This window comes from Agelaius phoeniceus, chromosome 9 (assembly GCF_051311805.1).
Source record: "Agelaius phoeniceus isolate bAgePho1 chromosome 9, bAgePho1.hap1, whole genome shotgun sequence".
Taxonomy (NCBI): Eukaryota; Metazoa; Chordata; class Aves; order Passeriformes; family Icteridae; genus Agelaius; species Agelaius phoeniceus.
In genome coordinates this window covers 5,681,184-5,693,793 of record NC_135273.1, presented here as the reverse complement: position 1 = coordinate 5,693,793, position 12,610 = coordinate 5,681,184, and the positions used below count along the sequence as shown (strand labels likewise).

Sequence of the window (12,610 nt, the reverse complement as noted above, 5' to 3'; positions counted from 1 at the left end):
CCAGCTGGCAGGAGGGCTGTAAGGACAGACAGCCATCTCTTGCTGCAGATATTGTGCAAGCAAGCTCATGACAGAGGTCCTGATTGCTGAGATGAGATATGCACTGAGCTCCCACGGGGCTCTGGGGGCATCACGTGCTGGTCTGGAACCACAGAGCTCTCCCTGAATGGCTCAGCAAAGCCTGATGGAGCCATTCACATGGTGGAGCTGTGTGAGCACAAGCTGTTATCATTAGATGGAGATGGTTTGGGAGTAAATGGGCTCCTCTAGAAGCCCTTAGCCAAGGAGTCACGCACAGCCCTGAAGCGCGCTGTGCTCTGCTTACGAATATTTTAGCAACACTGGAGCTGTTGAAAGAGAGCCATCAAAATAAAGTGTGAGGGGAAATGTTTGCTGTGCCACAAGGCAGATCAGTGAGCAGGCAAGGGGCTAGCAAGATGTGTTTGCTTCTCCACAGCCAGTGCCTCCAGCACAAGAAGGTGGCAGTTCAGTTCAGCAGGGACCTCTTGCTCCTGTCCCCTTCTCATCAGCACATTCCCTGACACTTCCTTCTCCTCTCCTGTGATTTTTATTTGTCATTAAAATGAAAGATTTAGCTTCTAAACTCCCTTTCCTGCTTCATCTACTCACATTCATAATGTGTTTTTTTTCCAAGGGAGGGCTTTTAACAATTTAATGTCGACCAGATTTAGGTTGACTGGAGGAGAACGTGGACAATTTTTGTCATTATTTTCTCTCTAATGTGAACAAGGTTACTTTATTTGCACTGGATTCACACAAAAATAGCCCTGCTGCCTCTCCAGGTTGTTTCTGCTTGTGATATTTGGGCTCAGGGGCCAGGGTGAGAGGCACAATCTCCTTGGGTGGACTTTTCAGCTGAATGCTTCACTAGACATGGCACTTACCTGGAGTGAAAGGATGAGTGAGCATCCATTTAATGCCATTTGTATAAACCCTGTCTTGCTGTTAGGGAGATTTCATTTGGTTAAGTCCCTTTTGTGGGATATAAACCATCTGTGTATGTGTGTCTTAAAGCTGTTCAAGGCTTTCCCCATCAGAAATGCCAGTTTGTTGGTATCAACAAACTCATTAACTCAAAATGTGTTTTCAAACAGTTGAAAGGGCTCTCTTTGCCCTGCCTTTAATATGAAAAATATGGTTTCAAGTTCACTTTTCATTTAGGAATGTGAGTTATTATGAATAGCTGTTTGGGGTTTGCCTTCCAGTTTTCAGTCACAGATTTTAAATCTCCAGCAGAGGCAAGTGCAAGGACAGGCAGAGCAATAACAGGGCAGAGCCTGGAGTCTGAGAAAAGACTGAGCAGAGAGATATTCTCAGATAACAGAGGAGGGAGCTGAGAAAATAGAGGTGAAAAATTGGGACTGAAATGCCAGTAACCTCCTGCAGATACTCAAAAGGTGATTCCACTGTTCCTGACTTTTACCAGGAAGCCAAAACTGCTCTGAGGGAGTGTCTGTTCCCATCTCCATCTTCTGGTGGGTACAAGGGGTGATGATTCTCTCAGCCATGCCATGCTGCTGTGGGAGAGCATCCTCTGAGATGTGCAGAGAGATCTCTTTGGATGTGTTTTTCCATTTTCACATATTTTTAGCCGTGTAGTTTCAGGAGCTCAAATAATATTTAGGTGAAAATCAGATAGTACAAAATTGATGTGTCATAATCAGTGTGAGCCCCTGTGCCATTGCCCTGGTAGCTCTCCATCCATCACAGGCAGCCTCCAGCCCCCAAACCTGAGCTGTCCCTGAGCCTGTGGCTGTCCCATCCCACAGCCAGGCTGGATGTTGCTCCCTTTCCCAGCTGAAGAGCATGTTTCCATCTGATCTCTCAGCCCATCCTGAGGGCAGCTGCTCCAAAGGGAAGGATGCTTTGCACTCCCACTCCTCCATCCAGCCATGGCGGCTTCTCTGTGGAAGAAGGAGCCACCAGCATAACTACTACCTCCAAAAGAGCAGCCAGAAGAAAAGCTAGCAGCAGACAGTGGCCAGCCCACATCCTCTCACCATTTGGGCTGGAGGATCTGTGCCTGCCCACAGAAGGAGCCTTCCCTGCAGCTTGTCCCACGGAGGCAGGGTGATCGTAAATCCTCCCCTCATTTATGGCCTATGAATAGGGCCCTGTCTGACCTAACCAGGGCATGGAGAAGCTATTAGACTTCAGAGCAGGAGCCTTGAAACACATGCCTGGATTCATCAAAGCAATAATGGAAAATAGTTTGTTCCGCGGATTATAAGAAATGATGTTATTTCTAGCAATTAGGGACTTGCAAACTGTGCTTTTGAGCATTGGGAAAAAAGGGGAGGTATCTTGTGATTTAAGCACAAGACCAGGAGTTGAGGACCTTGGTGGCTTCCCAGGCAGGTGGCAGAGAGAGCATGGGGACATCGCTGTCTATCTGCTGTAATCACAGGTCATGGCTGGAAATGCACCAGGGTCTGTTGCTGAATAGCTCAAAAATGGCACTGAAGGGAGAGATAATAATGAGCTTAGGGACAAAATGGAACAGGCTTCTAGTGCAGACCTGCAGTGAAATCAACACTGTGCACAGTTGGAGCTTATGGTTCCTTCTCACATCCTCACTTGTCTGTCACTTCCCACCTTCGCCACCACCGTGTCACATTTCCTGGGAATGTCAAATGCAAGTGTAATTAAACTTTCCTTTTATTCTTTGCTGTCTATCTCGAGGCAGAACAAGATCCTCTGTACATGTATAGGTGTGCATTTAGCTCTGCATATGTTGGATCCCATCAGGAATGGGATTTAAGACATCCAGTTCTTGCTGAGTTTCTGCCTTCTGGTCTGTCCTGATTTGTTTCCTGTTGTACAGTTCTGATGGGATGTAACTGTTAGAGGTTATGTGTGGCAAAAAAGACAACAAATTTTTCAACATCTCCCTGGTTCGCTTCAAATAGGACATGATGACTTATAATCAGGTTTTATTTGCTTGGGAGACAATATATTTTCAGAGTTTGAAAGCAAATGAAGGAGAGAGAAATCATGGAGGAAAATGCTGCTAAGATGCTCTAAGCATTTCAGAGTTTCTGTACTTTACAAGCTGAAATGACCCATACTCAGATACCATCTAAAAGTACAGGAAATTAGATAAAAGATTTTTTTTAAACCCTTGAATTAAGTTTTATGAGAACCTAATCAGTTTCATCCCCAAAACTGTCACTTAAAAAGAAGTACTGTACTTGTGGGTTTTAGTTTTTGGTTGTTTTTTCATCATTTTTATTTGTGGCCATTATCATTTCCCAGACCAAATCAGATCATAATTCCAGATTGTTCAAGCAACCTGCCATGCCTGTGTGTAAATATGCAGCTCCAGACTTGAGCTGCAATAGCTAAATGAGCACTGGCCAGATAGGAGGGGAATAGCATTATTACTACATTGTGGTTTCCATGTCATTCCTGGGTTTGCTTAGCTGGGGTATCCATTACAGCCAGCCTGCAGATTTATTGCATCCAGCCTGGAGCAGCACATACATCTTCCAGTGGGCAATAGTTCTGAAATTTCTTCTTCCAAGTGTTTGCCAGTTCAGTCTGATTTACCTTTTTTTTTTTTTTTAAGCTTCCTCCTCATTTATCATCACAGACAGCTTGTATTGGACCAGGTTATTTAATTGGCTTGGCAGGATTTTCTGGGATCCTTTTTTTAATACAGTCATGAAAGCTGTTAGGCTGTCTTCTTTTTTTTTTTTTTTTTTTTTTTTTTATTTAATTCTGGAAAATATTTTGACCTGAAGGCTAAAGCTTCATATCCCAAGCATTGCCAAGCAGGAATGTCCCTAAGAACTTGTTGTCATTTATTCACTGGGGTCCCCTGCAGCACATGTTTCCTTCAAATGTCTGCCATGGATCCAAAACTTTAGCTGAAGTGATTAATATCTTCATGGTACACACATTGTGCTTCTCTTGCTTCTACTGTAAACAAAACTCATCAAAAGTCAGTAATGCTTCAATACCTAGAGCAGTCAGAATTTTAAAATGTAGGTAGACTTTGTGTGTGAGGATGGGATGCTCCCTTTTTTAGTGCACTAGGAAAGCCAAAGAGAGCTTTGCTTATGGTGCCTCTTCCTTTAAATGGTCTCTCTTGTTTCCTCTTGGTCCTAAGAAATCTGCCTAAGAAACCAGGAGGGACAGAGCCAAGGGTCACTAACAGTGATGGGCAAGTCTCTCTGCTTTGCACAGGTATTGTTAGACCAAGGTCAAGGCATAAATACAGAGAAAAGACACATTGAACAAAAAAGACAATATATGGAAGAATATATATATATATCAGTTGGCACTTGAAACACCGCTGTGGCAGGTGTTAACAAACATTCACTTTCTCTACCACTCAGAGAAATAATTTTACCTTCTGTGTGCACCTTCTTTTTGAGCAAAACCAAATTAAGCCAATGTCTCTTGTCACTGAATGCTTTCTGAAAGCTGGCTTTGCAAGGTTATAAAATATAAATTATTAAATGGTATTGGTGTTAATTAAGAGACAAAGCCACAGAAGATGTGCTGCTAGGGTCTGGTCAAAATATAGTGGAAAGTTTTTAATAAGACTGTGTGTACAGGTTTTACTTCCACCAGAAAATGATATTTGTCCTTCAGATTTTTCATACAGAGTGTTTTGTTAAGGCCACATCCAAAATGAAGTTATAATGGTGAAATATGAGTGCAAATATTGACTTTTATTTTTTATATGTCTGTTCCAGGCAGAATATGAAATTGCTCCAGATGAAAAGCTGGGAGAGAAAGGAAAGGAAATCATGATGAAATACCTCACCCCAGAGGTAAGGGGCAGCCAAAGTGGCATTACTGAAGGAATTCTGCAAGGCACACCTTTACTAAACAAGGTTGTTACAGGCTTTGTAAGCCAGACTCCTAAAATTTATGGTGGCAATCTCCAGTGAATAAACCTGCAAGTCTTACACAAACAGTCAGAGAGAAAAAAAATTATAATGCAATCCAGAAATTTACTTCTAAGGATGAACTTGACTTACCAAGGGCTTAATTCATCTGTGGGTGAGTAGAGGGGCTTCTCTGGTCTCTTCTCAGTGTACAAAGCTCTGCATTGGGGGTGTAATACAAGAGACCTGTTACCAACAGATGCCCCAATCATTTCCTATCCAGCTCAGAAGTGGTGGTGGCATTTCATATTCTGTTGTGTAGAAAGCACAGGCAAAAATGGTTTTTCATAGCAGAGACTGTATTTTGGTACAAAAATTCCCCCTCCTCCCCCAGCCCCATTTTCCCCAGGCTGGGCAGGGACACTCAGGACTGCCAGGGGACAGAGGGCTTGGGAGCTCAGAGGTGCTGCCACCCACCCTCGTGTCCAGGGTGGGTCCTGAGTGTTGCCTTGCGGCCGTGGGAAGGAGAGGAGCTCATGGGAGCAGCAGTCCACAGGGTGGCACTCCAAACAGACACACAGGATGTGCCGCTGGAATTTGGGACAGGCTGCTCTGGGACCAGCCCTTCTGGGGGGTTACAATCATTTCCTGGCCACATTTCACCTTTGCTACACAAGTCACTGCCAGTAAGCAGTAAACATCCAGCTTCAAACACAAGAGCAGCTTCAAACACAAGAGCCATCCTGGGATTTTTCCTAAGTTGCTTTCGTAAGAGTAATCAAAGACGTACAATTGCTGCTTCAACTATTTTACGAAAGTAATACATTTGACCTTCAGGAGAATTAATCACATTTTTGGCAGATGTCTTTCTAGAGGGTTTAAATGGTACAATATGTTTTGGAGGTGCAGGGGCAGAGCAGACCACTCTTTTTCCACTCAGTTATTTTCCTACAATAAACTTTGATGCATACTTTCAGTTATCTCAGGCTGCATTTTGGGATCTGGTTTCATTTACTGGGCCTGGCTAGTTTCATGTGCAGCCATTGAGCACTGCCAGTATGAGTTCCTGCTGCCCATTCATTAGGGGCATGAAGTTCCACTGCTTTTTAAATCCACCAAAATGACCTTTTGTCTTAAAATTCCTGTCAACAGAGCAACAAACTCTGAGGGAAAATATTTCCCACTGCTCCAGCTCCCATCTGGAAAGGGAGAAAGGCATTTTGCTGATAGCAGAGCTAGTGAAGTGAGGGGAGGATAGCATTGCTTCACTTCAGCCAGTCTTGCTGCAGGTTTCCAAAAGCCCTTCACTGCTGTGCAGTGGCTCTCCTGCCATCCATGGTGCAGCCAGAAGCACATGGAATAATTTAGTGAATGTGCAGTGAAGACCAAACTGAAAACTGCTGCTTCTTCATCAACAAAGAACGGTGGTGTTACAGGAAGGAAAAATACTGGGACTCCAGAGCTGGAGTTTCCATTCTCTGATGTGCCCCGGACTTCTTATTTGACCTGTGTACCTGGTTTCTCAGTATGTAAAATTGGCACAGCATATTTACAGTCTGTCCTGAGACTTTTCTGGTATTTGCAAGTTACCTTAACAACTCTGAGCAGAAGGAAACTGGATGACCTCCAGTGGTCCCTTCCAACATCACCCGTTTTGTGATCCTGTGAAACACAGAGCTACTCTCCTTCACTTGCAATCTAAAACTGCCTCCCTGCTGGAGGTGCTTTAATGTCTGCATTAGTCTTGCTGCACTTTTGTTCCTTAATGAGAAACTTCTGCTTCTTCCCAGAGGGATGTGGAAACCCTGTATAGCAGAAAATACTTCCTGGAGTCAAGGGTGACTGTGCTGTGACAATGGGTTGAATACTAGACTTTCTAATAGGTGTCCCATGCAACAAATACTTAAAAAAACAGAGAAAGGCCTGGATTGATTTAATTTCATTTTAGATACCTAACTAAGGTAGTCAGGTTAGGAGTGCAGATGGCCTACTGTCCTTTCTTGTCAAGAAAGAGAAATAAGTATCTCCAAAAGACACATTTGAAGCATTAGAAGTCAATGATTTGAAAGGAGACTGATGTCTGCAGTCCAAGCAGATGAATCTGGACCCAAACGTCCTAATGGAACATCATCCTGGCCAGCAAAGAAACCTTCTTTTCATTGGAATCAGCATTTCTCTATTTAATTATCAGTCCCTTGAAAGGTACAAATTGCTGCTGTTTCTGGAGTCTTCTGCTTTCAGCCGAAAGCTTCTTTTAAGTAGGTGTGTGTCTGCGCTTCAAAGAACCTGATTGTCTTGATACAAAAAAGCGTGACATACAGCTTGACTGATAGAATAAAATTACAGGTTTAGTTCTTGGACAGATAATTCAGTCTTATAATGTGAGGAGTGTTTTTCCCAGAGTGCAGGATCAGAAACACAGTGAAAACAAAAAGTAGACTTCTTGCTCTTTAATATTTATAAACGATTTTTAGCTCTTGCTTCAGTTTTTAAAGGGCATACATATTTAACATAAAACGTGTCAGTGTATCACCATTCCAAAGGGCGCTCATTTGCATAGGGAACATGCACTTCATTTAATAAAACATACACTTCTTGCACAGCAGAAAGGAAGAGAAGGCACTTTCCCAGATGAGCAGACACCCCAGCAGGACTCCCAGCCCCTTGTGACTCACAAAGTCACAGCCTGTGAGACGTCTGCCCTGAGGCCACTCAACAAACCCTGCACTTGCCAGGATGGTGGAGCAAGGAGGCACTTTCTCAAGTGATCACAATTCAGGCTCTCCACAGCTTTGGCATCCTGAACAGCCCCTACCTGCTTGTTGGAAAACTGAAATCTTAGTCCTGGTGGACAAGCAGGTCAAGCTTCTACCATGTCCCTGACCTAGAGGCAACAGCAGTGACAAATCCTGACAAACGCTGGCACCTGGAAGGAAACGTGGGTGGTTTAGGTGGAAGGAAACGTGGGTGGTTTAGGTGGAAGGAAATGTGGGTGGTTTAGGTGGAAGGAAACATGGGTGGTTTAGGTGGAAGGAAATGTGGGTGATTTAGGTGGAAGGAAACGTGGGTGGTTTAGGTGGAAGGAAACGTGGGTGGTTTGGGTGGAAGGAAATGTGGGTGGTTTGGGTGGAAGGAAACGTGGGTGGTTTAGGTGGAAGGAAATGTGGGTGGTTTGGGTGGAAGGAAATGTGGGTGGTTTAGGCCTCTCAAAGAAGAAGTACATGTGAACAACCTCCCTAAGAGTGTGGTGGAGTCCTCATCACTGGAGGTTTTCAGGATGCTCTTGGGCACTGGATCATCTCATCTAGGCTCCCTTTCCTATGAAATCTTCAAAGGTCCCTTCCATGCTGAGCTGTCCCAGGGTCCTGTGTACTCAGGCCCTAGGAAGTCAATAGCATTCCCTCTCTCTTGCCTGAAGTTCACTGAAACAGCCACATCCAACAGCCTGTTCCGAGCTCTTTGGTGGGAGGGAAATGTGAGATCTCCACACTAGGAACACCAAAATACGAGTGTTTTCATGGCTTCTGCTGCAGCTTCGCTTGAGGGGTGAGCAGGAGGGCAAAAAACCCACAGGAAGGGTGTCCTGTAGCTGAGGGAAACATTCTCTGAAGAATTATTCCTCCTCCATGCACAGGAGCAGCACAATGGTTGTCACACCAGCCAGGTCATGGTTTCCTGACTAGAGTCTTGCTTCTTTAAAAAAGGCTTTAACAATTTCCATGAAAAAGACACTTAAAGCTGCCTTCTTGACTTCATAAGCCCCTAGGGCAGAAGTCCAAGCCACAGGAAGTCTGAAATTTCTGAGGTTGTGAAATATGATGGTAAAATGAATTGGTCACAAATATTTCTTCCCTGTTTTTTTTCCTAATCTCAGCAGTTGAGTGGAAAAGGTTCAGTTTTAGGTCCAGTTCCATCTGTAAATGGCTCCATTGAAGTGTTGAATTAAACTGAACCCAACCTGGCTTCATTACCTGACTGCTTCTTGTACTGGAAGAGCAAAGCGATATATTTACCTTTGTACTGCTTTTAAATTAGAGTTTTACGTCTCCATGCAGCATTTTCTCCTTCCTGCCTGACAGCTGCCATGCCTTACTCCACTAAATCACTATCCCACTATTTGCTTTTTCACTGTAAATCACCTTGAGAGACTTGAAGAGACGCTATATAAAACTAAATTGATTTGAAATGGCTCTTAAGACAGTCTCCATATGCCATTATAGTTTATATTTGGACTCAGCTGGGTACTAAAAATGTTACTGAACAGGATGTCTAATGTGTATTGTTATCCCCATTAAAATACTTCACAGAATATGAAGAACAGCAACAACATGAATTTTCTTATCTGAATTCCTGTCCAGTACCCTTTCCTCCAGGAAATGCACAGAATAAAGGCCATGTTTGCACTTTCTTTGCTGCAAGAGGTTAGCTGGGCACAGCAATAACCTCCTTACACCAGTCTGAGGCTATCAGTGGGGATTTTGGTAAACAAAACTATGTCTTTGTTTTTATGAACAATTATAGGATAAGGAAGGGAGGGAAAAGTCCCTTGAAAGGGCCTCTGGCTGATCAGCAGTGATCAGCCTTCCACTTGTCTACTGGCAAAAATGTGCCCTTCTCTCAAACCAGATGTTTCTGGAGAAGAAAGCATCTCCATAAGATGGGTAGATGAAATTAAAATTACACATGAGGCTTTTTGCTGGGCCAGGCCACGTGGCTGAGCCAGGCTCCTGCTCACAGACACCTCTCCCATCTCTGTGCACCATCCCCTGTGCACCACCAGAGTTTCCTTTTGGCCATTGCTTTGATCTTTACAACAAGGACCTTTGCCTCTCTCCTTGGGATTTCTTCCCCTCCTTCCTATTTCCACCCCGAAAATAAATGCAAACTTCAGCACTTGTTCTTCTGGGTGAGTCATCTTTGCTGATCAGTGAAGTTTCATCTATCACTTCTTAATGATTCTGGCTGAATCCTGCAGGTCACACCGTACCAAGAATTGGATTCAAGTCCTGAGACCTCTTCCTCTACTGTTTAGTTTTACTAAATGCCTCCCAGGGAACATGTTATAATTAGTTTTTGGGATGGCCAGAACAAAAGCTGAATGCCACTCTAAGGGAAGCAGTGGAAGACAGAAACATTAAGCTTCTGTAAAGCAATCTGCAGAGTTTAATGCAGGACAGAAGCTCTGTGTTTTGAAAGGTGAGCCTTCAGGGGCTGTTTTCTACATTGTTATCTTTCTCCTGCAAATTCAGCTTATGTCACTTATATCCAGCAAGTCATCTCTGTCCCCCTGTAAGCTCATTATCTTGCTGATAAAAGGCCAACACAGTATCTCTTTTCACTGGCTGCAGTGGATGGCCCCTTCAGGCTTGGTCCAGCAGTTATCTCCTCAGCTAGTTTTCAAATTTTTCTAAACCCTATGCATTTCATTAATGACCCAATTGAAGAAAGCAATGAATGAGGTGCCTGTCTGTCCACAGAGTGTTACATGGGCTCGGGATGGGCCAGAATTATTTACTTGCTCAAAGCGTTATTCACTGCATCCTTTGGGCTCCTATTAGGGGACTTTTCAGGATGCAAAATGCTTAAGTAGAAATCCTGGCATCACTTGAGCCAGGAGAATTTTGCCATTTAATTAATTACCCTGGGACTTTGCCCTTTGCCTCGATGGATTTCTCATCTCCCCTTTCTATTGACTTCACTACTCTACGAGCACCATTTTAGCCAGACATGATAGCATTACTTAGGCCTCTGCTTTGCAGCTCACATAATCAATACATAATCCAGTCTCCAGAGAAATCAATGGATAATTCCTGTTGTTGCTGCAGAGACAGCACGATCAATATCTCTGCTGATCACTGTGTCTGAGCCCAGGAAAGTACCTTCTCAGTGGGCTCTCTGAAAAAGCTCATCTTCTCCAAGTTCAGTTCTGGGAAAATATCTGGGTGGCAGAATGGCAACTGTGTTCCTCAAATTAATGCTTTCTAGTCAGGATTTATTTTAATAAACATTTGTCTGTCACCGAGGCCAGGCTGTAATGTAGTGTGGTAGGGAATCTGAAAAATCACAGTGTTGCCTTGATTAGGAGTCCCTTTGCTGTGGTCTCAGGCAAAAAGGCTTTTTTCTCACGGTTTGCTTGAGTCCTATTTCCTCATCCTTTACCCACTGTTTATAATACAAATGTTAGTTAACTAAACACTTACTGAGGGCTTCTGTCTCCTGCAGTGGTGCCAAACTTGCAGGAGAGCCTGTGGAAACAGCTTGGAGCCAGCCCTGCCCTGATGATGCTGCTCCAGAATGGGTCCTTGGGTGGTCCCTGTGTCCTGTCCTTGCAATGCCTTTGCTCAGACTGGTAGAAGGTCTGGCCTGGAGTCATTAACTCCTCTGGTTTTGTGCTTATCAGAGCTATTGAAGCTCTGCTTCTCTTTCCCTGTTTTTCTGGAGAGGTCACACCCCCCAGTGCTCATGCCTCCTAACTGTTTGTCATTTTTGGTCAGGAAAAGCATTGGGATGCTTTGCTCACTGAGAAGAAGCCTTCTGGCTTCCCTGTGTTTGCTGGAATTGCTGTGACTTGACCCTTTGGACAATGGAAATTGGATTCCACTGGTGGATGTCAAGCACACATGTAAACCTGGCTTACATCTGCCTGTGAGGCAGGGCAGGCCCCCAGCCTGCTCCAGCTCCTCTCAGAGAGCAGCCAACCCATCCAAAAGGACTCTGCAAACAAAGAGCAGATCTGCTCAGGATTAGCTGGCAACAGGAAGGCTCTATTTGCCTCCCCTTGGCTAATGAATATGCTAATTATAGTTTCCTCCTCCCTGTTTCTGGGGTAATATTTTCCCTATCCCCTCTGCATGCCCCTCATGACTTATATTTGGTTTGTATGGATTATCCAGTGGCCAGGGAAGTTAATTCTGAAAGACTTTCAGGTCCATTCAGCTTTCCCAGAAACAGCCTGTTCTGCCTGAAAACTTTGCTCACATGGGAAAAAAGGAATCAGCCTTTTCCAGCTGTCTGGAACACTGACTTGCAAAACATCCAGGAATCTGCAGGAGATGGCTTTTGTGTGTTTGCACAGGATGACATTAAAACAGAGCTCTGGTGAGTCCAGCCTCTTGCATTCCCAGCACTTAGCCTTGGAGGCATCTGGATGGGAGATATGAGATGACTCTTTCTGCCCACTGGCTGCAGGGAGCCTGGGGAGACTCTGAGTGTCTCAGCTTTTGGGTGATTAAAGTGTGGTGAGGTGAATTCCATGCTAGAATACATTAAATTACCTTCCATGGCATATCCACCCAGGTTTCTGTGCACAATTTCTCAGTAGTTCAGGAGTCCTTTGAAGACCTGACCTACCCAGCCCATCCATTCCCCCACTTGCTGCAACTTTGCTGGTTGGTTCAGTTTCAGATTTCTGGAACTTAAAGTGTAATGGATCAATTCATGTCTCCCTGAGCTCAGGATTCCTTGTGCTAAACTCAGAAGCAGTAACAGGGAACCCCAACAAAGCAGAGAATGAAGAGGCACATGGTGAGAATGGAAGTTAATCATACCTTATTTCTCAGCTGGCTCCCTTGTGATAGGAAATTAGGATTCTGGAAAAGCATCTGGAGCCTTCAGCATCTGAGTAGCCTCACAAGAACAGGTCAGGCAAATTCCAGTGAGGTGCCTGAGGCTGCCACCTTCGGCTGGGATGATGCAACAGAAGAATCAGTAAGCTGGTAGACTGTGCTAATTTAACATGGAACCAGGAATCG

At 44.3% G+C, this 12,610-nt stretch overlaps 1 protein-coding gene across 2 annotated transcripts in view; it reads left to right on the top strand.

Annotated features, from left to right (window-relative positions):
- Positions 1–12,610, top strand: part of GRK5 (G protein-coupled receptor kinase 5) — a 153,756-nt gene that overhangs the window by 97,882 nt on the left and 43,264 nt on the right. For both annotated transcript variants that reach the window (XM_054637105.2, XM_077182822.1), the window contains one exon: positions 4,725–4,802. In XM_054637105.2, the coding sequence (XP_054493080.1) occupies positions 4,725–4,802 (78 nt within the window). The remainder of the gene's footprint in view (positions 1–4,724; positions 4,803–12,610) is intronic.